At 38.8% G+C, this 27,639-nt stretch overlaps 1 protein-coding gene across 2 annotated transcripts; it reads left to right on the top strand.

Annotated features, from left to right (window-relative positions):
• The first annotated feature begins 133 nt into the window (after window positions 1-133).
• AAMDC (adipogenesis associated Mth938 domain containing) lies at window positions 134-27,639 on the top strand. Of its 2 annotated transcripts, none has more exons than XM_061168121.1 (4): window positions 134-260; window positions 6,919-7,068; window positions 25,590-25,685; window positions 27,465-27,639. In XM_061168121.1, the coding sequence occupies exons 2-4, from the start codon at window positions 6,937-6,939 to the stop codon at window positions 27,603-27,605; spliced, it is 369 nt and encodes a 122-aa protein (XP_061024104.1). In that variant the 5' UTR covers window positions 134-260; window positions 6,919-6,936; the 3' UTR covers window positions 27,606-27,639. The 2 variants fall into 2 exon arrangements, with proteins under 2 accessions (XP_061024104.1, XP_061024114.1); XM_061168131.1 differs by having other exon boundaries at window positions 134-206.

The raw sequence follows: 27,639 nt of genomic DNA on the forward strand, positions 1-27,639 counted from the left end.
TGCCACTGCCTCGTGTGACAGGGGGAATGAAAACAAGGGCTGCGGGGCAGGGAGGCGGGGCTGGAAGCTCGGGAGGCGGGACTTTGGGAGTCAATGACCAATAGACTTGAAGGGGCGGGGCTTCGGTTGAAGACTGGCCGAAACATTCTTTTCCGGGCGGGGCGAGTCGTGGGGGAGAGCGTCTAGCGGAGACCGCCTGAGCAAAGGTGAGAGGTAAAGCGCGGAGCGGTTTGAGATCGCCGCTCCTCAGAGGGTGTCGGGTAAGTTTGGGGGGCCACTCGTGGGACTGCAACTGGCCACCAGATGGTCGGGAAGCTGAGGAGAGCGAAGAAGAAGGCGAAAAAGAGCAGAATAGAAAAAACACACACACAAAAAAACGATTCTGAGGGAAAATTGGAGAGGGGAAAAGTAGAGAGATGCCAGAGTTGGGAATTGGGATGGAAGCTTTGTAATGAAGGAGTCTCTATGAAGTTTGCTGAGGTACAAATACTGCACCTGCTTGAAAGCAGTGTCTGAGAACTGGGGGACAAGGGCCTGATGGAACGAGACTCTGCCGGGATCTCCAGTCTGAGGAGTTGGGGCCGTGGTAGGAAATTCGGGGTTTGAAGGGACCAGGCTCTTCTCAGGGAGCAAAGTTTGAGAGGATTGGGCCCTCCTGAGTTTGCCAGGGTGGAGGGCGAGGGGCCCTGTTAAGGACTGAGATCTTAGGGACCAGTCTCTGTAGCGGAACCAAGATCGAGGGTGGACTAGGACTGCACTGCACCTACGGTAGGAAATTTGTTGCAAGGGCAAAAAGTTTGTTAGAAGACAGAGTTCTGCTTCGTTGGGAGAAGGAGTGAGCTTCTTTGTGGGAGCTTCTCCCACAAAGAAGCTCAGAAAAACTATAAGTAATGCAAAGCAGAATGCAGCTTGAGATATAATGTGCATTATGGTTAAGAGTTTGGACTTGGAGTACAGCAAGACTTGAGTCCTAACAGAACCGCTTCACGACAGTGGGGAAGATTTTTTCATTTCTTTGAACCTCTGAAGTTGGGGGGGGAGGGGGCGGTGACGGTAGTACCTACATCATAAGATTTTACTGTATAATTCACAATAAATTGATTAGCACAGTGCCCTGGCACATTGTGAGTGAAAGTCGCTCAGTCGTGTCCGACTCTTTGCGACCCCATGGACTGTCCAGGGAGTTCTCCAGGCTAGAATACTGGAGTGGGCAGCCATTTCCTTCTCCAGTGGATCTTCCAACCTAGGGATCCATCCTGGGTCTCCTGCATTGCAGACGGGTTCTTTACCAGCTGAGCTAACAGTGAAGCCCCTGGCACATTGTAAATACTTAAAAAATATTGGTTGCTACTATTGAAGAAAATCCCTAAAATTTAGATTGAATTCAGTTGTTTGTAATTGATAGTTTACTACTTTGAGCCAAAAATTGCAGTGTGCATTTAAAATTTATATAGTATCTACTTAATAAAAGAATTTCAAAGTATAATATAAATCATAGGACAATTTATAATTAAAGGAAAATAAAGAAATATATGGCATCATCCACTCAATGGACATGAGTTTGAGCACATTCCGGGAGATAGTGAAGGACAGGGAGGCCTGGTGTGCTGTAGTCCTTGGGGTCACGAAGAGTCAGACATGACTGAGCAACTGAACAACAAAAAAAGAAATATATAGGCAAATAATTATATTGGGAACAGAGAAAATGATTACCACATTAAAAATTAAATTTTGTTCCACATTTCTAGGTAAAAAAGGGAAAAACCATAACATTCTATGTCAGACTACTAAGGAAAGAATTCTCATTTATCAAGACAAAAAAAATTCTATATTATAAGAGGAATTTATTAACTAGAATACTGATTCTTAATCCTGAATAATATACCAACCGTTTTTAAAGGAAAAAAATGTTCTTTTAAAATTTACAAATACTCTTGAGAATTCCAGTTTAAGAAGTACTGATTAAATAAAGTCTACACAACAATGATTGTACTTCATGCCATCGAACTATGTGCTTAAAAATGGCTAAAATGTTAAGTTTTATGTTATGTATATTTTGCCACAATAAAAAAGTTTTTTAAAAAAGAAAAGTCTCACTTTAGGAATATTTCTATGGTGATGAATTATCCTAGCAAAAGAGAAGTTTTAATTTAATGTGTGGTAAAATGTTATAAGCAACACCAAAATGAAACAGTACTAAACTAAAACATACATTGTATAAGACAGGGAATATAGCCAGTATTTTATAGTGAATTTAAATGTAGTATAACTTAAAAATTGTGAATCACTGTGTTGTGCACCTGAAACATATAAAACTATACATCAATTATACCTCAATTTAAAAAAAAAAAACTAAAATATATTGATAGAACTCTCAAACTCCCAAGAGATACTCTACCTGGGCTCCTGAACTCATCAGTTTTGCAAAGATATAAAAATCTTCATAAGATCATAACTTAATTGACCTTAAATGAAAGGCAGGTACACAATATTAAATAAAATTGTATCTTTATGAATGAATTTTGATGGGGAAAAAAACCTTCAAACCAAAAGAAAGACTTATATCATTTAATAACACTACCCCTGCCTCTTTCCTTTCTATTTCTTCACTTTCAGCTTTTCCAGCACCTTACCTGCTCTCTTGGGATTGTAAAAATAACTTTCAGAAAAACAGCTTTATATAATTTTTTTCTCTTCTCAATGCTGACACTGTTACTCAAGGGGGGCCTGATAAATAAGGTTAGAGTTTCTGCCTTTTCTAATCAAGGTTGGCATTAGAACAAAGTCCTTGGGCATCAAAAGTTATATCCACCCAAAAGATAAGAGATGTTTCATTACAAAGCAAGGTTTAGGTCAGATGTTCACTAAGTCTATTCTTAGAAAAAAATAAATAATAAGCACCCATAATACCACATCTCTTCTTTCCTTGGGCCAAAAGAATTTGTGGGTTACGGGGAAGAAAAAAAAAAAAGAAACAGTTTTTCATTCAGAATTAATAACCAGTTTATTCAAAATACCAAAAAGAAACAACAAATGCTCATCAGAAGAATGGGTAAGTAAATTGTGATATAATCTTTCAACAGACTACTGCTCAGACTGATACACACTGATACATATTACAACATTCATGAATCCCAGAAGCATTTTGGGTGAAAGAATAAAGACACAGAAGAGTAGGTACTTACAATTTCAACAACATGAAGGTCTAACCAATATGTGGGAACAGAAATTAAAAGCTACTTTTGATCTTAGAAGGGGATTGATTTAGAAGGGTGCACAAGGGAAATTTCGAGGTACATTCGGTATCATGTTTGGCAAGTTTATACATTTGTGAAAGTCTTTGAACTCAATAATATCTGCACTTAATTGAATATAATTATGCTTTAATTTTAAATTTTAATGACTTAGCCTTCAATTTTCTCAAATTACATTGATAAGAATCTGCCTTGTAACAGAATAATTTACACATATTTCCATCTCACCAACATACCATCTTTGCATTTGTTGCACAATTTTTTTTTAACAGATATTATAAGCCTGTCAAATGTACATTGAGGTGAATTGGATTCGATCATAGAGCCAGTTTGGGAATTCCTAGTTAGTGATAAACAAATTTACTTGGTGAAATTCGCTTAGTCATGTCCGACTCTTTGCAACCTCATGGACTATACAGTCCATGGAATTCTCTAGGCCAGAATACTGGAGTGGGTAGCCTTTCCCTTCTCCAGGGGATCTTTACTTAGGTTTGTTAAAACTCACTTTTAAAACAATACTTTTAGAAGTATGTGTTATATGTAATGAAAAAGCCAGTGTCAACAGATGTAAGAATCTCATGTTCTTCAAAATAGTTTCTTAGGAAAATATATGAAAATAAGAAGTAATATAAACAAGATTTAATCCAGCCATTTTCTGTTTCTTAATGATAACTGAATTCTCTGTTGCATAGAATTCTATTCATTGAAGAATCACTTTTGGAAGTGTCTTACCATCTTTTTTCTTAAGAGTTAGCATCTGTCTATTCTTATTTCTTAAAAGCATGGATGAAATTGATGAATTATTTCTCAGGTGAAATGATTATTTTTACTGAAAGAGAAATTATGTTGGCTTTTTTGTAGAAATGTATAAGTTTGTCCTAGTATTAATATGGAAGTGCAAGGAACCCAGAATATCCTAAATAGTTTTTTAAATGATCAACAGAGTTGAAGGTTTCACCCTTCCTGGTTTAAAAAAAAAGAGAAAATTTTATAGTTAATTGCATGTCTTCTCTCTCTAGTGTAATATTAACTGTTCATCAAGAATCATGTTTTATAAACTTATGTCTTCCTCCCATAGAACCAAAAACAGTGTGTTTACATCCTTTGTTATATAATGCATTTAAAAATGGATTAGTAGTTATTAATATTAGGTAGAAATATCACTTGTTATTGTCTTTATTTGGAGATTAAATACAGTTTAAGGACAGGTATGAGGTACCAAATTAACAAGGGGTGAAAGTGAAAGTGAAGTGACTCAGTTGTGTCTGACTCTTTGCGGCCCCATGGACTGTAGCCTATCAGGCTCTTCTGTCTCTGGGATTCTCCAGGCAAGAATACTGGAGTAGGTTGCCATTTCCTTCTCCAGGGGATCTTCCTGACCCAGGGATCAAACCCAGGTCTCCCACATTGCAGGCAGATGCTTTAACCTCTGAGCCACCAGGGAAACAAGTGGTAGATGTGGTTAATTTTGTGTGTCAGCCTGGCTGGGCTATAGTACTCAGTTAATCCAACCAAACACTAATCTAGGTGCTGCTATGAAGGTGTTTTGTGATCTAGTCAACATTTACAATTAATTGAGTTTTAAATAAAGGAGATGATCCTCAGTACTTTTGGAAGCCCTCATTCAATTAGTTGAAAGACCTTAAAAGGAAAAGTGAGGTTTTCTTGAGGAAGAAGTAACACGTCAATACTGCAGTGACAATTTCTGCCTAAGAGTCAGCAACCTGCCAGCCTGCCCCCACAACTGCATAAGCCACTTCTGTGAAATAAATCTGTTAATATATGTGGTCTACTGGTTCTGTTTCCCTGGAGAACCCTGAGTGATACAAGCCCCTTTTAGTTACTGTACTTATCAATGCTAGATGATTCTTTTTTGAAATGTCTCTTTATTGAGATTCTATATTCATTGAGTCATTGTCACCATAATTTTTAAAACATTACATTAGTTTTTAAGTATAGTGATTCAGTGCTTTCACAAATTATACTCCACCAACAGTTATTACAAGACAATGGCTATGATTCCCTGTGCTATAGAAAGTCTGAATTTGGATTCTTCCCCTACATTGTTGTTCTTAGTTTGGTTCTGTTTAGTCACTTGCCTAAACTAAATCTGGAATTTTGTCTCCCATGGAATGTGTAGCCACTGAAGTCTATATTAAGGGCTTTTCTTTTTTTCTTGTTTTGTTTTGTTTTCTTTTTTTTTTTCTTATTTTCTTTCTTCTTTTTTTTCCCTTTTTTTTTTTCTTTTTTTCCTTTTTCTTTTCTTTTGGTCATGCCATGCAGCTTGTTGGAACTCCCTGACCAGGAATTGAACTTTGGGCCCGAGCAGTGAAAGCACCAAGCCCTAACCACTGGACCACCAGGGAATTCCCCTTGTTTTCATTGTTAATCTTGACTTCCTAGGGGTCTCCTCTGTGCCTGTATAGCATAGTGTCCAGCCAAAGATTAATCAAAAATTGTGTTCAAACATCTCAAGCCAATAAGAGTTACCCTCTCCACTGATCCAATCAGTGTGTGCTGGGGAGTACATTCAGTGTTCAGGCCGTTTTCATTTCCTTCCTGGTACTCATATTCTTCTGAGTCCTCCAGAGCCCCATTACCTCTTCACTTTGTATGTTCTGTAGGCTCCATTAGCCCAGACATTTCCATGATTTAGGCCTATTCCTGTCTTTGATGCATATGCTCACAGCCTTTGTTCCACTCTGGATACTAGAAAGCTTATCCAGCACCCTTGGGCTGGATCACCTCTGGGAATTCCTTTCAATCCTGGCCTACTCTGACAATTCAATTGTTAGCTCCAAATAGGCTCACAATAATGTAGAAGCAGAGCCACCTGCCATCCATGTTTATTTGCCATTGAGATCACCAGGTTAACTGATTATGCTCTAAATCAAGTAAGCCTCCTCTGCCTTAGCAGCAAGACTTGGTTTTCATGTCCTGCCCCAGTCAAGTTGAACCTCTGAGCCAACAGAACTGATGTAGGGGTATGGGTGTACTCCCAGACAAGAACAACAAAATATCTTACTGTTCTTATCTGAAATTCACTAGTTTTCACAAATAGGCATTTCTTCAGTTTGAAGTATGTCTATATTTCTGGAGTGCCAAATCATTATTTTGACATTTTTGTCCGGCTTTACTTCCTTTGGGGGAAAGGATTTGTCAACCTCCTCATTCCGTCATGCTGAGGTAAATCTCCACCTTTAATTTTATTTAATTACTTTTTAATTTTTTGGCTGCACGGTATGGTATGTGTGATCTTAGTTCCCTGACCAAGGATCAAACCCATGCCCCCTGCATTGGGAGTGTGGAGTCTTAACCACTGGACCACCAGAGAAGTCCATTCACCTTTAATTTTATCTTTCAGAAAATATCCTGAGAATTCCCTCCAGAGTCTGAGAGGTAATTGTAGTATCTAGTTTCCATGGTTGGATGAGTCAGGATCCCAAGAATAACATTTTACTTTTTAGGCCTTTACAGAAGAAGTGACAACCACATAAATGGGAAAGAAAGATGCTTCTTAACTCATAGAGGACCAGGGCTTACTATATTTTGTATATAGCATTATATTTTAACATATATTCTATTTATAGTATAGCTCCAGTATTTTGGAGCTATTTCAAACTAACTTTAAAACTGATTAATTATATTTTTCCTTTAATTTCAGAGTTCAGTTAAGTTCCTTATGTCATCCCCTGAAATTGCTTCGCTCTCATGGGGGCAAATGAAAGTACAAGGCTCTACAAAAATCTATAAGGACTGCAAAGTGTGGCCAGGGGGAAGTCGGGATTGGGATTGGAGAGAAACAGGAACTGAGGTAAGCTATTAGTGTTTGGTTGAAACTGTAAGGCTGGCCAAGTAATTTCCAAACTCCTAAGCCTTAATGACCAAGTTCCAAGTGAAAAGTAACTATTTCTTTCATTCTCTCCCTCTCTTTCTCTTGATATAATACACATACCATTAATATCACCATTAAACTTTTAAAATATGAAATACAATTGACTTTTTGTCATAACCTTGCACCATTACTAACTCTAGGACATATTTATCATCCCAAAGGAAAGCCCATAACCATTAGCAGTCACTCCCCTTTCTTCCCTCTCTCCCCTTCCTGGCAACTACTACTTTCTGTTTCCATAGATGTACCTATCCTAGACATTTCAAATAAACAAATTCATTCAGTTCTCTTAAGTACATACCTAGGATTGGAAATTCTAGGTCATATGGTAACTCTGTGATTCACCTTTTGAGGAACTGCCAGACTGCTTTCCAAATTAACTGTACCATTTTACATTATAGATGTTAGGAATGTATAATGGTTTCAATTTTTCTAAGTTCCTCCTCACCAACACTTACTCTTATTTGCTTGGCTTTTGCTTTTATTACACCATCCTAGTTAATGTGAAATGTTATCTCATTGTGATTTGAAGTTGCATTTCCATTATATTACACGTCCTCCAGTATTCTCAGTGTACCATGCTCAAAATAGTCTCCATTCTGTGAGTGGAGGTTGGTTAAAAGAAGGGAACCGGCAACTCACCCTCCACACTCACATGCGACTTGGCTTCAGCAATAGATAGCTGCAGGCAGTATCAGAAGCACTGATATCCTGATTCTTCCAGGAAGAAGGTCTTATAGCTGGTAGCACAGACAAGGAATAGCCCTTGACTGTAGCAAACTGAAGTGAGTTTCCACCTCAATGGACTAGGAGTGGGGAGGCAGGTAGCAGTCTTTCTTAAAGTGTCAGATTCTCACCTTTCCTACCAAATATTTCTATTTTTTTCTTAAATACTTATTTCTTAGTTTGCTCTTTCCTCTTTGGGCCTTTCCAAAGTCTTTAAAAAAAAATTTATATATTTATTTGGCTGTGCAGGATCTTGGTTGTAGGAACTCTTAGTTGCAGCATGTGGGATCTAGTTCCCTGACCAGGTATTGAACCCAGGGCTTCCTGCACTGGGGTAGAGTCTTAGCCACTAGACCACCAGGGAAGCCCCTTTCCATAGTGTTTGAATGATTGGGGTTAAAAAAAATATATTTTTAGGTTGTTTTTTGGTTTGTTTGTTTTAATAATTTAAAGCGTGGGTAGTGGAGCTCCTCATGCTCTAATGATGAAAGTTGATCCTTCCATTTTGAAGGATAGTTTTGCTGGATATACAATTTGTGGTTGTCTTTTTCTTACAATACTATGAAAATGTCATCCCACTTTTTTTGATGTTACTGGTTACTAATGAGAAATCAAATGTTATTAAGGTTTCCTTGGACTTGACAAAGTCACTTCTCTCTTGCTGCTTTCAAAATTCTCTTTAGCTTTTGACAGCTTGACTATGATACATCTATCAATACATGCGGATCTCTTTGAGTTTATACTGCTTGGAATGTATGGAACTTCATAAATGTATAGATTGTTGTTCATCATCAAATTTTCACCAATTACTTCTTCAAATATTCCTTTTGCCCCTTCTGTCTCTCCTCATCTGTGAAAACTGTTAGGAGTATGTTATGGGGGCTTTCTGTGTGTTTTTCGTAGAGGTTTTTGGTGTCCTACAGGTCTCTGAGGCTCTGTTCATTGTTTTCATTCATTTTTCTGTCCCTTTTTTCAGATTGGCTCATCTCAATTTACGTATCTTTCAGTTTTGCTGATTCTTGCCTACAGTTATGCCCCTTTAATGTAATTTTCATTTCAATATTGTACTTTTCAGCTCCAGAATTTCCTTTAAAAAATGATTTCTGTTTATTGTTATTCTCTAGTTAGATACATTCTTCTTTTTCTTTTTTTTTAGATACACTCTTACACTATTCTTTAATTCTTTTAATATGTTTTCCTGAAAAACAATGACAGAAGTTTCCTTATATGCTTGAAACCAGTAAGGGTTCTACTTTGGGTTAAGGGGCTCTGTATGCAATTTGGGGTATGCAGTCAACATTTAGCCAGACAGTTTAAAATTCTGCTTGATCCTTGCTTATGAAGACTCTCAAAGTTACCCAGAATTGTGACCTTAGGGCCTTCTCAGGTCATTTCTGGGCATATGCACAACCCTGGACATGTGTATGGCCTTTTCAATACCAAGGTTCATATCTGAGCTTTTCAAAGCCTCCTATAAACGTCTCATTTTTGTATTCTTTTCGTGTTACTTTTTTAGAACCTCTCACTTGCCCTGTCGTCTACTGCCTCAGGCAGCTGCATTGTTAAACAATTGTCTCTGACTGTTTTTGACAACCTCCTCCAGGAGAAAAGATGGTTTGCACTGGTGAGCTCCAACTTAGATCAAGTAAAGTCTATGAGTGGGGTCTTCCATGGAACCACCAGATGGGTTAAATAATGACAGTTCTCTAAGAATGGGCATTTGAAGGAGCTTTAATGCATTATTCTATCTTGGGTGATTGCAAAACTGGGGGTTTTCACTATGATTCCAGGTTTTTGCTATTCAAGGTGACCACAGAAGTGAGAATGGGGTAGTGGGATGTGTTAAAGACCCCATTATTGAGTTATTGTTAATTTCTCCTTTTATGTCTGTTAACATTTGCCTTATATATTGAGGTGTCCCTATTTTGAGTAATACCTATGTTTTTAAATTTGTTGTTTCTTTTTCTTGAGTTGATCCTTTGATTATTATGTCCTTCTAACAGTATTTATTTACTTTTATAATTTTTATTATTTTTTGGCTGCACCACATGGTATGCAGGATTTGTGTTCCCCAACCAGAGATCAAATCTTTACCCCCTTAGTGGAAACTCAGAGTCTTAACCACTGGAGCACCAAGGAAATCCCAGCAGGCTTTAAAGTCTACTTTCTCTGATATAAGTATTGCTTCTCTGGCTTTCTTTTGATTTCCATTTCCATGGAATACCTTTTATCATTCCCTCATTTTCAATTTGTATGTGTCTCTAGATCTGAAATGAGTCTCTTGTAGGCAGCATATATATGGGTCCTGTTTTGTATCTATTCAGCCAGTCTGTGTCTTTTGATTGGAGCATGTAGTTCATTTACATTTAAGGTCATTATTGATGTATGTCCCTAATACCATTTTGTTAATTGTTTTGGATTTGTTAGTGAGGTCTTTTTCCTGCTTTCTTCTTTTGCTCTTTTCTCTTGTGATTTGATGACTGTCTTTAGTGTTATGTTTGGATTCCTCTTTCTTTTTTGTGTGTATATCAGAGATGTTTGTTTACTATGAGGCTTTTATATATTTATATATATATGTACACACACTGCTAAGTCACTTCAGTCATATCTGACTGTTAGCGACCCTATGGACTGCAGCCCACCAGGTTCCTCTGTCCATGGGATTCTCCAGGCAAGAATACTGGAGTGGGTTGTCCTGCCCTTCTCCAGGGGATCTTCCCAACGCAGGGGTTGAACCCACATCTCTTTTCTCCTGTACTGGCAGGCGGGTTCTTTACCACTAGCGCCACCTGGGAAGCCCATATCTATCTATCTATCTATCTATCTATTTATCTATGCTTGTTTTAAATTGTTAACCTCTTAATTTCAAATGCATTTTAGATAACCTGCATTTGTACTCTCCTCCCCTCACAATTACTTTTTGGTGTTTTTTTTTTTTTTGGCCATGTCACACCGCATGCGGGATCTTAGTTCCCCAACCAGGGATCAAACTCGTGCCGCCAGCACTGGAAGTGCAATCTTAACCACTGGACTGCCAAGGAGGTCCCACAATTACTTTTTTTGATATTGTATATTTTACATCTCATTGTTTTGTGTCTCTGTTAGCCATTTATTGTGGATACAAATAATTTTACTATTTTTGTCCATTTAACTTCCCTAGTAGCTTTGTGTGTGGATGATTTCCTACCTTTATTGTATGTTTGCCTTTACCAATGAGCTTCTCCATTTCATAATTTTCTTGTTATTAGTTGTGGCCTTTTCTTTCTGCCTAGAGTAGTTCCTTTAGTGTTTGTTGTAGAGCTGGTTTGTTGGTGCTGAGTTCTTCTAGCTTTTGCTTATCTGTAAAGTTTTGGATTTCTACATTGAATATGAACAGGAGCTTCGTTGGGTAGACTATTATTTGGTTGTAGGTTTTTCCTCTTTCCTCACTTTAAGTGTATTGTGCCACTCCCTTCTGGCCTATGGAATTTCTGCTGAAAAATAATCTGATAACCTTATGGGAGTTCCCTTGTATGTTATTTGTTGCTTTTCCCTTGTTTTTAATATTCTCTCTTTATCTTTAATTTTTATCAGTTTGATTACAATATGTCTTAGTGTGTTCCTCTATGGGTTAATCCTGTATGGGACTCTGCTTCCTAGACTTGGGTGACTTTCCTTTCTCAGGTTAGGAAAGGTTTCAGCTATTATCTCTTCATATATTTTTTCAGGCTCTTTCTCTTTCTGGGACCCTTATAATGCCAATAAGTGGGTATAATGTTGTCTCAGAGATCTTTTAAACTGTCCTCATTTCATTTTCTTTTTTCTGTTTGGTGGTGGTGATTTCCACTACTCTGTATTCCAGCTCACCGATCCATTTATCTGTTTCATTTAGTCTATTATTGATTTCTTCTAGTGTGTTTTTAATTTTAGTTATTGTTTATTAATTGTTTGGTTTTTCATTTTTAAATTCTTTGTTAAAAACCTCTAATTTCTCATTCTGTGCATCTGTTCTCCTCCCAAGTTCTTTGATCATCTTTAAGATCATTACTCTGAACTCTTTCTCAGGTAGATTGCTTATCTCAATTCTTCCTCTAGGGTTTTATCTTATTCCTTCATCTAAAACATATTCCTCTGTCTCCTCATTTTTTCTACATTGCTATTTGTATTTTTAAGTACGTGGTAGGTTAGTTATGTTTCTCTACCTTGGGAAAAAAGTGGCCCTCTATAGGATAAATCCTGTGTCCCAGAAGTACACTCCACTCTAAAGGGCCAGGGGCCAGCTGGTCCCAAAGTAGTGTCTGGCCTGCATTTACAGACTCAGTTTGCAGGCTGCAGGACTGACTGTAGTTTTTCTTAGTTCTGATGTCTGCCCCTTAGAGAGTTAGCTGGGTCTTGGCCCTGTGGTGTGCAGGCTTTGTCTAGAAGCATGTCCTGTGGGCTCAGGAAGTCTACGGGCAGCACCTGTCTGCTGAGAGGTGGGGCCGTGTGCCCAGCCAGTCTGTTGCTTGACCTCAGACATCCTAGCACTGAAGCCTACAGGCTGTTCTGTGGGACCAGGTTTTGATGTGTGAAGGCATCAACCTCCAGGAGAGCTCATGCAAATGAATGTTCCCTGATGTTTCTGCCACCAGGGTCTTTGTCCCCAGGGCCTCCCTCCCCCCACTCTCCAAGAGACCCTCCAAAACCAGCAGGTAGGTCTGGGCCAGTCTTCTATCAAATTACTGCTTTTGCCCTTGGTCCCAGTATGTGTGAAATTTTGTGTACACCCTTTAAGGGTGAAATCTCTATTTCTCTTAATCTTGAGGCACTTCTGTGTTCAAGTCCTGTTGGCCTTCAAAACCAAGTCCTCTTCATGGTGCTGGAATCCTGGACTGGAAGGCCTTACACGGCACTCAGAACTCTCACTTTTGTATGTAAAGATGTGTAACATATTTATTCTCCATTTTGTGGATGGTGTACCTGGGGAGGTACAGAATTCAATTGTATTGTGAGTCCACCCCTCCTAGTGGTCTCATTGTGGAGCCTTCATTTTGAACTGCATGCACTCATTGTTGTGATCCAGACACCTAGTTTATTACCTACCTGGGTCTTAGGAATATACCTGGACTGGTAAAAGGAATGGGAGGGCTTTGAGATATAGAAGGGACAGAATAAGAGAAGGCTGAGGAGTAAGAAGCTATAATGCTTGTGAGCCAAATGACTCCACTGAATTGTTTCATAAAGCTAGAGAGGTGTTAAGAGTAGACAGTGGTATGGTTGGCGGTGTCAGTTTACATTTATTTAGTGGACAAGGCATAGCCACTTCAGATACTGAAGCAGGAAATTGATGTGATTGACAATGATTTTCCAGACTATGCATTTAAAATATATTGGAGTACCAATTTATGAGTGTACCACATTGGAGAGATTTTTTTTCTTCAAACATGGATTTAACACCATATACTGTATTTTTCCCATATACGACTTCATGAGTTAATATTACTTTTAACCTCATTCTGCATTTAAGGAAGCTTAGTAAGCACAGAGGTTATATACTTGCAGAGGTACAGAGCTAGAAAAATATGAAATCAAATGGTAAATTCAGGTCAGATTCTAACTTTTTTTACTCCATCATGATTCTTACAACTTTAACATTAAAGACTATAAAACTGTGACGGTACTATTGTTGATAATAGCAAAATGGGAAAAGTTTGCTGTAGGTTTAGTTTTCATCTTGTTAAGTTTCATCTGTCAGCTGAATACATAAGAGGAGGTGTTCTAGAACTAGTTGAAGAGAGAAGAACTAGGAAAGATGAGAGGAAAAGCTGAAGTGTTGACTAGAACTCATCTGCATAGGAGCAAAAGGACATCAAATCAAAGCTATTACACCTCAGAGTTCTCATCTATAAAATGGAGATAGTAATATTACCTACCTCATAGAGCTGATCTAAGAATTCAAGTACTGTGCTAGATATGGTATAGGCATTCAATAAATGAAGCTGTATATTGTTAAGTTAGTAGTAGTGTGGGTGGCTATGAAACAGCAAATTTGAAAACTATTAGGAAGGTGAGAGAGTCAGATTGGGAGTTTGAAATTAGCAGATGCAAATTGGTATATATAGAATGGATAAATGACAAGGTCCTACTGTATAGAACAGGGAACTATGTTCAGTATTCCGTGATAACCCATAATGGAAAAGAATATGAAAAAGCATGTATATACATATGTATAACTGAATCACATTGCTGTACAGTGGTAATTAAAACAAGACTATAATTCAGCTATACTTCAATAAAAACTTTAAAAGGTGAACTTTTCACAATAAGGCAGTTTATTAGATTTAGCGGGCAAAAAAGAAGTCTGGCATGGATAAATGGGTACATGGTTGTGCCATTTATTGAGATTGGGTATATGAAGAGATATGTTTGTGTTTGAGACAGAGGCTGGGTGGATAAAATGAGTAATTCTTTGGAATATGTTGAGTTTGAACTTACATTAGGGCATCTAGATAGAGACTTATAGCAAATATTTAAATGTATAGGTCCAGGCACTGTCACATTTTAGCTAGATACCTTAACCAAGTTATATAGCCTGACTGTGTCTCAGTTTAACCATTTCAAAATGGAGGATAATAATGTCTGTTTGTTATGGGTTGATGAAAGAGTAATACATGGGTTGGGAAGAATAAATTTTAAAAATGCATGCCACTTGCCATCATGCAAATTCATTCTTTCTCCCACTCAGTATTTCTCAGTGTAATTCATGGATCTCTTACATCAGAATCATCTAGAGGTTTGTTTAAAAGGCATGTTCTGATCTCCCTCACTCCTCCCAACTACTAAATCAGAATGTCTTGAGGATAGGCCCTGGAAAATAATATATTTCACTTGGTTGGTTTGAATACTAAATATGTTCATCTTTGTAAAGCATCTGCCACAGTACCTGTCACATAGGAGATACTTGATTTTTTTTAATTTTTAAAATTTTCTTTTCTTCCTTAGTTACCAGAAAATTATGTGCTTAGCATATAACAGTGCTCTACACTATTAGTTTCTTCCAATATAACTACAGAAATGATCAAATTACTTCTAAAAGTCTTCGAAACACTCTGATTTGTACATCAGATGCTGCTTAATAAGGAATCCTTGAGGGGATTAAGAGCCTAGGAATGTTTAGGGGATTTCTTATTACTTTGGACTACTTCAATTGTTTATACCATGAACTGATGGAAGTATTATCTCTAAATATACTTTTTATACTCTAAATATATAGTAGTAGTGCTATATTCTTTTTTTTTGGCTGTACCACATGGCTTATAGGATTTTAGGTCCCCAACCAGGATTGAACCTGGGCCCACAGCACCAAAAGCATAGAATCCTAACCTTTGGTCCACCAGGGAACTCCTTTGTTCAGCTGTTCTTTTTAATGAACTTAGTGATGAACAATAGTAAGTATTTATTATCAGGCCTATAGACCAAGCTGGAGCAGCTCTACCCCCAGCTACAGTTGGCGCGTTGGCTGAGTGCTCCATCTGTCTCTTATCCACCTTGGACCAGGGAGCTAGCCAGGACCTGATCTTTCTTCATGGGACTATCTGAAGCTCACAAATAATTGCCACTGAGCAAGTATATTTCAAGACTTTGCTTGCCTCAGGTTCACCAATATAAATTTCCATGTCAGTAGGACACAGAAGTATATTCTACCTACAGTAAGAAGGCAAAAGGGGTGAATATTTGCTGAACAGTCACCCAAACTATCAGAATGTTTAGTCATATGTTATACATCTGCATATGAGTTGTTCCTTAGGCAACTTAAGCCAAACATATCCAAAGCTGATTTCATTTCCTTTTCCCTACCACCACCCCCCCTGCCCCGAAAATATCTAGGAACTTTCTTGTATGTTTTTCCATAATTCCATTAATGGAATTACTGTCTACACAGTCACCTAGAAGAGAAATATCAGATACAATTTTTATTTCTCCAACTTTCTCCTCTACCACATCCAACGAAGTATATTTGTTGATTCAACCTTGGCAAAGTCTTTCAAATCTGTTCCCTCTTAGTGCCCAGTGCTGTCACCTGGGCTGTGGAATGAATCTCCTACCTCTTATTCTATATTTTTGAGGTCTATCTTCTATTATAATTTCTAAAACATGAACCAGTCGTGTCACTGCTCTGCTTAGAAAACTTCCAAGGCTTTCCCTAAACCTCAAAACTAAGCAAACACTCCTCAGGATATGGTTTAGGGCCATTAAAAAAAAAAAAAAAAAAAGTGATACAGTTCCAATGTTTTTTTTCAATTTCATTCCCTATAGTTCATAAAACATATGTGAAGGCCTACCTATTCCATACCTAATACCTACTCTCTTAACAAACCTACCATGGTCTTTCCTTTTCCATACTTTTGCTAGCACCATTTCCTTTACTTGAAATGAACTACTCCCCTTTGTACCTGTTGAAACCTTATACATCCTTCAATTCCTAGCTTTTGTTCCGTCTCCTCTCTGAAGCACTTCCTGATAGTCCTTGTGAAAATGAGCTGCTTACCCCATTCTCAGTGTTTCGGCTGTACCAGCTGTGTGGTACTGAGTGGGCACTTACCTGCCTCCCTCATGAAGTGGTGAACTCCCTGAGGGCAGGAGCTCTGCACTTAGCACCGTGCCTGCAAAGGAGGGGCTCGGCAAACATTGGCTGCATTCACTTCTTCATAATAAATGTGGTTAGAAATCTTTTTTACACTTTGTGACATTCCCTCTGAGGTAGGTTAACGCTGTGATTCCTTTTTTTGATCAGTTTAAAGTGGGTAGGAGCAGATTATATAGTAATTGCAGAATGTAAATATAAAAAAAAATTATTGTCTTCAACCAGTGTCCTCAAAATAATAATTACTACCACCTACTCCCAAATCTCTACCAATCATTAAATAACTGCTGTTTTTTCAGGGTCACACCACTAGTAATTTTTGGAACCAAGATTTGAACCTGAGTCTTACTATAAAGCCTATACTTTTCTCCTATTACATACTGTCCTCACTCATTTCTATCCTAAAGCAATAACTGTCTTATTGGAGATGAGTTTTCTATGTAGAAACATGCATATGTCTTTCATTTATGTTAGGCTGAAAGGGGGCAAGGAGGAAGATATGACAAAAATGTAAATTTAAAAGAAAACCAGGACTTCCCTGGTGGTCTCATGGTTAAGAATCTGCCTGCCAATACAGGGAACATGGATTTGATCCCTAGTTGGGAAGATCCCACATGCCTCGGGGCGACTAAGCCCCTTGCCACTACTCCTGAGCCAGCACACCCGAGAGCCCATGTTCCGCAACAAGAGAAACCTCCGCAGTCAAGCCCGAGCACTGCAGCAACTAGAGAGTAGCCCCCGCTCATGTCAACTCAAGAAAGCCACGAGTACAACAATAAAGACCCAGCACAGCCAAAAATAAATAAGTAAAGCCAAACCCAATTAGCAGGTACCCGAAAAGAACCAAAGGAAATGTGGAAACTTTAAGCTATTTTTCTGATTTTTTAAAATTGAAATATAGTTGATTTTACTGCACCTTTCAATTTTAAATAATATGAGATTTACAGAACAGTCATGTGACTTACGATAAATACCTAGACAACCTTTTTCAAAATCCTCAAGTTGTTAATACTTTGCCATGTTTGTTTTTTTCTCTCATCAGATACACAAACACACACATTTCCCCCCAATCATTTCAGTGTACATGGCAGATATTTTAGCATTTCTTTCCTAAAAACATAAACTTTCTCCTGCATAGCCACAATATCATTCTTACAACTAAGGATATTCTCCTTGATATACTAGTATACAGTCTATTTTCATTTCCCCCAAAATGTCCTCAATAGTTATAACTATTGCTGATTTTGTGGTTTTATTTTAATATATAATATAGGCAATAGGTATAAAGTGTAACATAATTCTAAGTCTTGTCCATTTGACCAGACTAAAGGTTCTTGTGCTCAGGACACGGCCACCTAAGGAAATACAGTTGAGCTGAGCTGCCCCTAACCCTTTCTGCTTTTGTGTTTGTTTTGCTTGTGTTTTCCCATTTGCCTTCTAAACCTGGGTGACATGGAAAATCTATGTTGAATCTCTCCTTCCCCTTTTTCTATTTTGAAATATTTTGAACCTATATAACAAATTTGAAAAAAATAATAAACACTTGTAAACCATCAGCCTAGATTTACCAATTTTTAATATTCTGGCACACTTGCTTTTTTTGTCTCTCAGTATCTGTCTCTCTTTCTCAATAACTATATTTGCTGAATCATTTGGAACTAAGTACTGACATCATGACACATAACTCTGAATACTTCAGCTTATATCTAATAAAACAAAGGCATTCTGCCTTATATAATGTTACACTCAAGAAATTCAACCTTTGTAGAATATAAAATAATATCAACTCCATAATCAAGTTATAACAACTGTTCCAATAAAATAATATCTTTTGTAGCTGGCTTTAGTTTCCAACCCAAGATCCAATGACGGCTCATGCACTGCATTTTGTTGTCATCTTTCTTTAGTCTATCAGTACACAGATTTATTGACTGAGGTATAATTGACCTATAATACTATGCAAGTTCCAAGTACCCAACATAATGATTTCATATTTCTATACATTACAAAATGATCACAATAAGTCTAGTTACTGTTACCTTACAAAGTTTTTATATTATTGATTATATTCCCCATGCTGCACATTTTATCCCCATGATTCATTTATTTTGTAACTCACCTGTTTCACTGATCTCCCCTACCACGTCCCCTCTGGCAATTACATGTTTATTTTCTGTGTCTAATTTCTGTTTTTTGTTGTTGTTGTTGTTTTTGTTTGCTCATTTTTTTTTTTTATATTCCACATATAAATGAAATCATTTAGTCTTTGTTTTTGTCTGACTTATGTCACTTAGCTTAATACCCTCTAGGTACATCCATGTTGTCACAAATGGTTAAGATTTCATTCTTCTAGTGTTTTTTTCTTTGCAAAAATACACAGAAGTGGAACTGCTAGATCGTATAGTACTTCTATTTTTAATATTTTGAGGAACCTCCATATTATTTTCCATAGTGGCTGTACCAATTTACATTCCCAGCAGTGTACAGGGTTCTCTTTTCTCCACATCCTTGCCAACACTTGTTATTTGTTGTCTTTTTGATAACAGCCACTCTGACAGATCTGAAATGATACTGCATTGTGGAATTCTCTAGGCCAGAATACTGGAGTGGGTAGCATTTCCCTTCTCCAGGGATCTCCCCAACCCAGGGATTGAACCCAGGTCTCCCACATTGCAGGATTCTTTACCAGCTGAGCCACAAGGAAAGCCCAAGAATACCTGAGTGGGTAGCCCATCCCTTCTCCAGCGGATCTTCGTGACCCAGGAATCAAACCGGGAGGGATCGAATCCAGGTTTCCTGCATTGCAGGCGGATTCTCTACCAGCTGAGCCACAAAGAGAGCCCAAGAGACACATGAAAAGATACTAGTAGCTTTCCTCCAAGAGAAAACAATTAAAATTTCCATAACATCAACATGTTATGGAAAGCCTCCTAAAGAGGAACAAAGACACTCACTGAAGGAAGACAGCCTTAGTGGTTTGCCCAAGGAGACTGGATGAAGCAGAGGGGGAGCTGGTGGCAGAGAGAGGATGGCTCAGTGACAGGCTGATGCTGCAGTCACAGGCCTCTGCACAAGGCTGTGAGTAATCACTCGCCAAGGCCTGGAGCCACAGGCTGCTGCAGTTATCTTTCATGTCACCCTGTACATTTCACCCTGAGCCTGCAGTAAAGCACGCAGCAGCCAAATTGGGTTCCACTGATCCTGCAACCCTGATGGGCTCCTGCTGTCCCTAGTCTCTGAATCTCCAGAGGATGACGGTTTTGCACTCTTTTATGACCTTTCACTTCACTGAGCAGTGGGCTTGTTTCGTTATACTAGCACGGTCAGCTCTGACAGCCTAGGAATCACGGTGCTCCTCAGAGTAGATGCTATTCTTTGTTAAATGAAGGAATCATTCAGTATTTCAGATAAATGCATTTACTTAAGGCAAGTGAAGCTCTCCAACTCTGAATTATAATTCTGTTAAATATTTACCTTGGTCATTGTCCCAGAACAAACATTTTAAGTTCTTTGTATCATAACTGTTCAGCTCAGGGTGGTTCTAGGATTGATCACAGAGCTGTGGAACTAGAAAGAGCATGTAATCCAATTGTTTTACATTTTTTAAGACCCAGTATCAGGGGCTTCCCCAGTAGCTCAGTTGGTAAAGAATCTGCCTGCAATGCAGGAGACCAGGTTCAATCCTTAGGTCGGGAAGATCCCCTGAAGGAAATGGCAACCTGCTCCAGTACCCTTGCCTGGAAAATTCCATGGACAGAGAAGCCTGGCGGGCTACAGTCCATGGGATTGCAAAGAGTCAGACACAACTGTTTGAGTAACTTTCACTTTTATTGTAATCAAGTGAAAAAAATCCCCATTTTTCTTTTGCCTTTTAAAAATGTATAAACCTAAGTTACTTCAGAAATAGAGACTCTAATCCCTGGTCTATTCAGATCTTTGTGGAGAACAGGGCAAGCTGGAGGCAGAGACACTGTTCAGAGCCACCTGGGCACTAGCTCTGCATCTTTGCCCACTGTGCGGAAGTAGCCTTGCTGCTCATCAGTTTGGTTCACTTTGACATGCAGCTGTTCTAATTTACAACACTGATACTCCCTTAAGCCTTAGTGTTAATTCCTTAGGAAGATGTTGATGAAGTCAGTCAAAATATAAAAAGGTGTTAGTGTGAGAGCCTGGCTATGTTATCTGCTCTGGAACACTCACTGGCTGAGTGAAGTGTCAGCAGTAGCTGCCCCACCCCACAGGGACTCAAGAGACAGAGAGCGAGCCAGCAAGGATGTGCTGCATCTGCTCCTGCTTTGTGTAGCCACCTGGCTTCTGCTAAACGTTGTTTCCTTGGCTAAATAAATCAGGAAGCAGTAAGAACCTCTGTGTGCCTATATATGTTCTTTTCTTGCTCATCTATAACCCACCTATAGTTAAAAAAAAAATTTATTTGGAAATAATTTCAGACTTACAAAAAGCTACAGGAATATTAGAAAGAATTCTTGGACTCTTCCAGTGGTCCAATGGTTAAGACTCCATGCTTCCACTCCAGGGGGCACAAGTTCAATCCCAGGTCCCCCAGTCAGAGAAGTTCCACATGCCGTGTGGTACAGGCAGGAAAAAAAAAAAATCTCATTTTACCCAGATCCAAATGTTAACAGTTTATCATATTTTTTATAGATATAAACCTTTATTTTAATCTGATATCCAGTTATGGAATCGGATGATGGTGGTGGTTGAGTCGCCAAGTGTGTCCAGCTCTTGCAACCCCATGGACTGTAGCCGGCCACGCTCCTCTGTCCATAGGATTTCCCAGGCAAGAATATTGGAGTGGGTTGCCATTTCCTTCTCCAAGAGTTTATCATATTTTATCATCCTCTTCTCCAATAGACACTTTTTTCTGAACTGTTGTAGATATTCTATTTAGGAGTAAATACACACAGGTATTTAACTAAATTCGAAGGAAACTGTCCTTAGGTAAAGGACATTAAGAAAAACAAGGACCTTCTCACAACACAGTGATGAAAATCAGGAAAATAACATTGATACAGTAATATTATCTAATATACAGGCCTTATTAATATTTTGCCAGTTTACCTAATACACGTGTTACATTTGTCATACTAATAGAATCATACAGTATATAGTCTTTCTGGACTTGCATTTTTCACTCAGCATAGTACATTTTGTGTGCTGTGTCGCTCAGTCATATATGACTCTTTGCAACTCCATGGACTATAGCCCAACAGGCTCCTCTGTCTATGGGGATTCTCCAGGCAAGAATACTGGAATGGGTTGCTATGCCCTCCTCCAGGGGATCTTCCCAACCCAGGGATGGAACGCAGGTCTCCTGCATTGCAGGTGGATTCTTTACCATCTGAGCCACCAGGGAAGCCTATAGGTATCGATGCTTTGTTCCTTTTCTATTGTTCAGTAGTAATCCATTCTTGGATTATAACAGAATCTGTTCGTGAACATTTGGGTTGCTTCCAGTTTGGGAGTACTACAAATAAAGCTTCTATAGATGACTGTAGTTAACAGTGCTATATGATATATATGAAAGTTAAGACTAAATTCTAAGAGTTCTCATCACAAAAGAAAAAATTATTTTTTGTCTCTATATGAGATGATGGATGTTAACTAAACTTATTATGGTAATCATGTCATGTTATGTAAGTCAAATCATATGCTATACACCTTGACTTATACAGTACTATTTATCAGCTATATCTCAGTAAAACTAGAAAAAAATCTAGAGTAGGATATCTTGCTTCTAACTAGGAAATAAGAGTTAACAATGCCCCCCACCCATAAAAAGCTGCTGTGAAAGTTCATGTACATGTTTTTGTGTAAATGTTAGTTTTCATTTCTCTAGGATAAATACCCAGGTATGTGATTGCTGAATCACATAAGCACATAGTTAAGAAGATGCCAGACTGTTTTCCTGCTAGAACATGAAGAAAGTCATATGCAGTCAGACTGGTGAGACAGCTGAGAACTTACAGATGGACCATGTTAAGGAGTTTGGCAATTATTCTAAGAGCAAGGAGAAGCCACTGAATGCTATTAAGCAGAGGAGACATTTGAATGGTTTTGTGTTTTGCAAAGATTCCTCTAGCTACAGTTTGCCCTACAATTCCTCTAGAGCAACTTAAAGAATGGATAATTGGAAAGGGCCAAAGTGGTTTTATGGACACCAGTTGGAAAGTTACTGCAGTGGCTAAATAAGAAGTAATGGCAGCTTAGACCAGGGTAGTGGCAGCAGAGACAGAGAGGAATGGACAGGTCCAAGAGATAATAAGGGGAATTCCCTGGTCCACTGGCTAAGAATCCAACTTCTGATTGTAGAGGGCTCAGGTTCAGTCCCTGGTCAGGGAATTAAGATCCCAGAGGCTGTGCACTATTGCCAAAAAGAAAACTAAAAAAATGAGATAATAAGGAAGTAAATTATTCTGTCCACTCTTTTAGGGAAAATGTTTAATATTTCAACATTAATGTTTAGCTGTAGCTTTTTCTTAAATGTCCTTTACCGAAGGACAGTTCCCTTCTAGTTATTTTTAAAAAAACTATTTTATTCATTTGACTGCCAGGTCTTAGTTGTGGCATGTGGGATCTAGTTCCCTGACCACGGATGGAACTCAGGCCCCATGTTGGGAGTGCAGAGTCCTAGCCACTGGACCACGAGGGTAGTCCCTCTAAGTTTGTACCTCGTAATCCCCCTCACTTATTTCACTCATCTCCCCCACCACCTCCCCTCTGACCACTCTGTTTATTCTCTGAGTCTATTTCTGTTTTGTTTGTTCATGTTTTTAGATTACACATCAGTAAGATAATATAGTACTGGTCTCTGACTTTTTTCTCTAAGGATACCACCATCTAGGTCCATCCATATTGTCATACATGATGTTATTTCATTCTTTTATGGCTGAGTAATATTCCATTGTATATACATGTACCACATCTTCCTTTTTAAATTAATTTTTATGGGAGTATAGTTGCTTTGGGCTTCCCTGGTGGCTCAGTGGTAAAAAAATCCACCTGCCAATGCAAGAGACATGGGTTCAGTCCCTGGGTTGGGAAGATCTCCTGGAGAAGGAAATGGTAACCCACTCCAATATCTTGCCTGGGAAATTCCATGGACAGAGGAGTCTGGTAGGCTACAGTCCATGGGGTCGCAAAACAGTCGGAGACAACTTGGCGAGTAAACAACAAGAACGCAGCTGCGTTAGTGTTGTGTTAGTCTCTCACTGTACAGCAAAGTGAATCAGTCACTCACAAATATAAACCCACTCTTCCTTAGATTTCCTTCCCCATGAGGTCACCACAGAGGGCGGAGTAGAGTCCCTTGTGCTACACAGTAGCTTCTCATTAGTTATCTGATTTATACATAGTAGTGTGGATATGTCAATCCCAATCTCCCATTTCATCCTGCTGATCCTTCCCCCACAACATGTGGTCATTAGGACTAGTTCTTTCAAGTTTCAACAAAGTTGCTCCTTAGTTTATAGTATTCTAATAAAGTGCCTTAAACTAGAAGGTTAACTTGTTTCTGTTCAAGTCCCAACTCTAGTACTTAGTGATTTGTGTCATCTTGTACATATTTTGTGATCTTTAGTTTCTTTATCAATTATACAAGAATAGATGCTTTTGTGCTATTATGCAGAGCACATGGAATAATTTCTATAGGTGTTTTATGAAAACTGCAACTATAAACATGTAAGATATTATTTCAAGATTTAATTTAAAAAATATTTATTTGTTCTTCTTATACCTTTATAAATTTCAATCCTATCTCCTCTAAAGCATTCTAGACTGAAAAACTCTTCTGTCTTTGGCGAATCTGTTGTCCTCTTGGTGTTTTAGCAGCTCTTTTCTAAACTACCTCTAACTTATGATTAGAATGTACCCCTTCCACAGCCACCACATCAAGGCATATTCCAACTCATACTTCAAGATGCAGTTAGAACAGCAAGTCTTCCATGACAGTTTTCCATTCATATTTATTCACTCCCCAGTAGTGGGCTGGTATTTACCAAACTTTTAACTCCTGTATCCCCCTGGCTGATGTGGGAGCAGTTCAGAAGCCACCATCCTCTAATGTTAGCTTAATGTTCATTAATAACCTTACCTTAAATACCCCTGGGAGAATCTGGGAAGACTTTACAGAGTGACAGGTATTGGTAGGTTTTAAGGCATCAGTCCAAGTTTTCCTGGAGTTAAGCAGGAAAGCAGCTCAGCACACGGAAACAGAATGGCACCTTCCAACTTTTGGCATGGTGTGTGCATGTGCTTTCTTCTCCCACTTCCTCTCTTTCCATTCACCCGTCACTCACACTCCAGTCAAACGGAACTCCTTGTAGTTCACTAGGTTGCTCTTTCCCCTGAGCCTTTTAGTTCACGCTGTTCCCTGTGTTTGGTATGCCTTGTTCCCCTGATTTCCTTTAACCTGGCTAATTCCTGTTTTTCCTTTAAGTGAAAGTTGCTCAGTCATGTCTGACTCTTTGCGACCCCATGGACTATATAGTCCATGGAGTTTTCCAGGCCAGAATACTGGAGTGGGTAGCCTTTCCCTTCTCCAGGGGATGTTCCCAACCCAGGGATCGAACCCAGGTCTCCTGCATTGCAGGTGGATTCTTTACCAGCTGAGTCCCAAGAGAAGCCCAAGAATACTGGAGTGGGTAGCCTATCCCTCCCCCAGCGGATCTTCCCGACCCAGGAATCAAACCGGGGTCTCCTGCATTGCAGGTGAATTCTTTACCAACTGCGCTATCAGGAAAGCCCATCTCAACTTAAATGTCACCTCCTCTGGGGTGTCTTCCCTGACCCCGTGGCCTGACTCTCCAAGTCTGAATTAGGTTCCCTTTCTCTATGTTCTCACAATACCCTGAACTTACTTCTTTGTAGCACTTGTAAAACTACTGAAATTTCTTTGTAGTTTTCCACATTTTTTCACTAGACTTAAGAGCTCCATAGGGCAGCTTCTGTTATTCCCAGGGCCCAGGTGATACTCTGCATAGAGTAAACCTCAGTAAACATTTCTTCAGTGAATGAATGAATTTCACAAGAATGCTGACTGCAAAGAAAGATTTGAAAAGCTGGCAGCTGATGAACATTCTCTTTCCACATCCAGCATTCTCCAGGCGTGCAGCCTGCAGACGTGGAGGAAGTTGTGGAGAAGGGTGTGCAGATCCTTGTGATTGGCCGAGGGATGAGTGAGGCCTTAAAGGTTGGTATTGGGTAGCGCAGCATTCCTGAGGACTTCAGTAATCTCTCGGATCTTTACCATAGAGATACGTCCTTTCTCTTGGAAGTTCAATATATGTATCATGCACCCCCATTTTTGCTGAGCCAGTGGATGGCCCAGGATGAAGGAGTGGCTGAGCCTACTCTTCCTCATCAGGGTTGGTCTCTCCAGTCTCGATGTAACCAAAGGCTGGTGTTGTTTTCAACCATTTTCTAGAAATTCCTCAATCTTGGAAATTTCTTAAGCTCTATAGCTATCAATATTTGGCTCTTCAGAGTTTTATAGTATCTTCCATTACTTACAGTACTTAAAATTTTTCTTTTCTCGGGCACATTGAAGTTAAGGTTTTTTTCCCCTTTTCAGAAAAAAGTTTGTTTTTATTGTACTTACAGAAATAATACATGCTTGTTGTGAAAGAGTCAACACAGAAATGTAGTATTAAAAAGGTGAAAGATCCCCCTTCCTAGTCACATGTGATGTACATGTAACTGCACCAATTCTCTCTACACATCTACTAATATATACTCACTTATGCATACTGACATCCATGCTTTTACATAAACAGGATCACACTATATAGACTGTTCTGCAACTTTTTATTCATTTGTTATTGCATTATAGACAGCCTTTCACATAAGTTTATAGAGATCTACTTCATTCTGTCCCTTATAGACATATTCTAAAATCCAGTTCCTTACTGATGAAGGTGCCTTTCTATTTTTTAATCTAGTTTTTTTTCCCCCCTCCATTAAAATGACTCCTATCCATAAGGCTACTGTTAATATAAAACTGTTCAAATATATGAAAAAGTAATATAGGACATTTTAAAAACATTTCATTGAGAGTTCCTTCTAACAGAGCTGAATTAAAATCTATTTAAAATAATATTCAGGACAAGTCAGAGTTGAGAAAATATCCAATAATAGCTGCCACTATTGAGAATCTTTTATATAAATTCATTCACAAATATTTATTCAGCACCTTCTGTGGGTCAGACACTGTTTGAGTTTCTGGGGACAACAAGGTAAAAAAGGTTCGTGGCCTCATGAATAATAAAGATGTAGACAATTTCAGATCATAGTAAATGCTGTGAAGAAAACGGTGACTTCTGAGGGCTGTTCTAAATGAGGTGATCAAGAAAGGCCTGAGAGCACATTTGAGCTGCAGTATATGTACATTCATAAAACTTCATCCTCACACCAACCTTGTGGTTTTAAGTATTATTATCCCCATTTTATAGGGGAGGAAATTGCAATGACAGGCTTTCAAAAGGTCTCTTGGTTATTGCATGGCAAAGTTAGAATTTAGACTTAGGTTGGATTGACTCAAACATTTAACATTTACATGCTAGACATTTTACATACTTTAGCTGAATTTTTCTCATACCAACCCTGTGAATTAGGTGGTATTACCTCTATTTACACACATGGAAAAAAGGCTCAGAGTATTTAATTCACTTGCCGAAGTCACACTGCTAGTAAAGACTTAAATTCAAGACTGGCTGGCTCCAAAATCCATGCTCTTTCCAGTTTCCATTTCACCTGAGCTGTGTGCACATATTGCAGGATACTTCTGTCAACCTCTTAGAAGACACTTTGACTCCTTGGGCTCACTGCCAAATTTTGGACTGGTGACATGCTGGGTGATTGGGGAGTGTCAGTTGTCAGTGTCCAATTCCGTGGAATATATTTGCCTCACAGCAGGAAAGGAAACCCTAGGGGCCTTTCACCCTGATTTACTCATCTTTTTCCTTCTTCCCAGGTACCCCCATCAACCGTGGAGTACCTCAAGAAAAAAGGCATTGATGTGCGGGTCCTCCAGACAGAGCAGGCAGTGAAGGAGTATAATGCCTTGGTTACCCAAGGCATCAGGGTGGGAGGGGTCTTCCATTCCACCTGCTGATGGAGCCTTCAGAGAATAAATGACTGAACAACGA

This window comes from Dama dama, chromosome 2, assembly GCF_033118175.1.
Source record: "Dama dama isolate Ldn47 chromosome 2, ASM3311817v1, whole genome shotgun sequence".
In the NCBI taxonomy this organism is placed as follows: domain Eukaryota; kingdom Metazoa; phylum Chordata; class Mammalia; order Artiodactyla; family Cervidae; genus Dama; species Dama dama.

Bases quoted from the DNA above. Each gene is read 5' to 3' on its own strand.
- AAMDC (XM_061168121.1), top strand. From the start codon at position 6,937: ATGTCATCCCCTGAAATTGCTTCGCTCTCATGGGGGCAAATGAAAGTA. The intron at 7,069-25,589 runs GTAAGCTATTAG...TTCCACATCCAG, and splicing joins GGAGAGAAACAGGAACTGAG to CATTCTCCAGGCGTGCAGCC. The intron at 25,686-27,464 runs GTTGGTATTGGG...CCTTCTTCCCAG, and splicing joins GGATGAGTGAGGCCTTAAAG to GTACCCCCATCAACCGTGGA.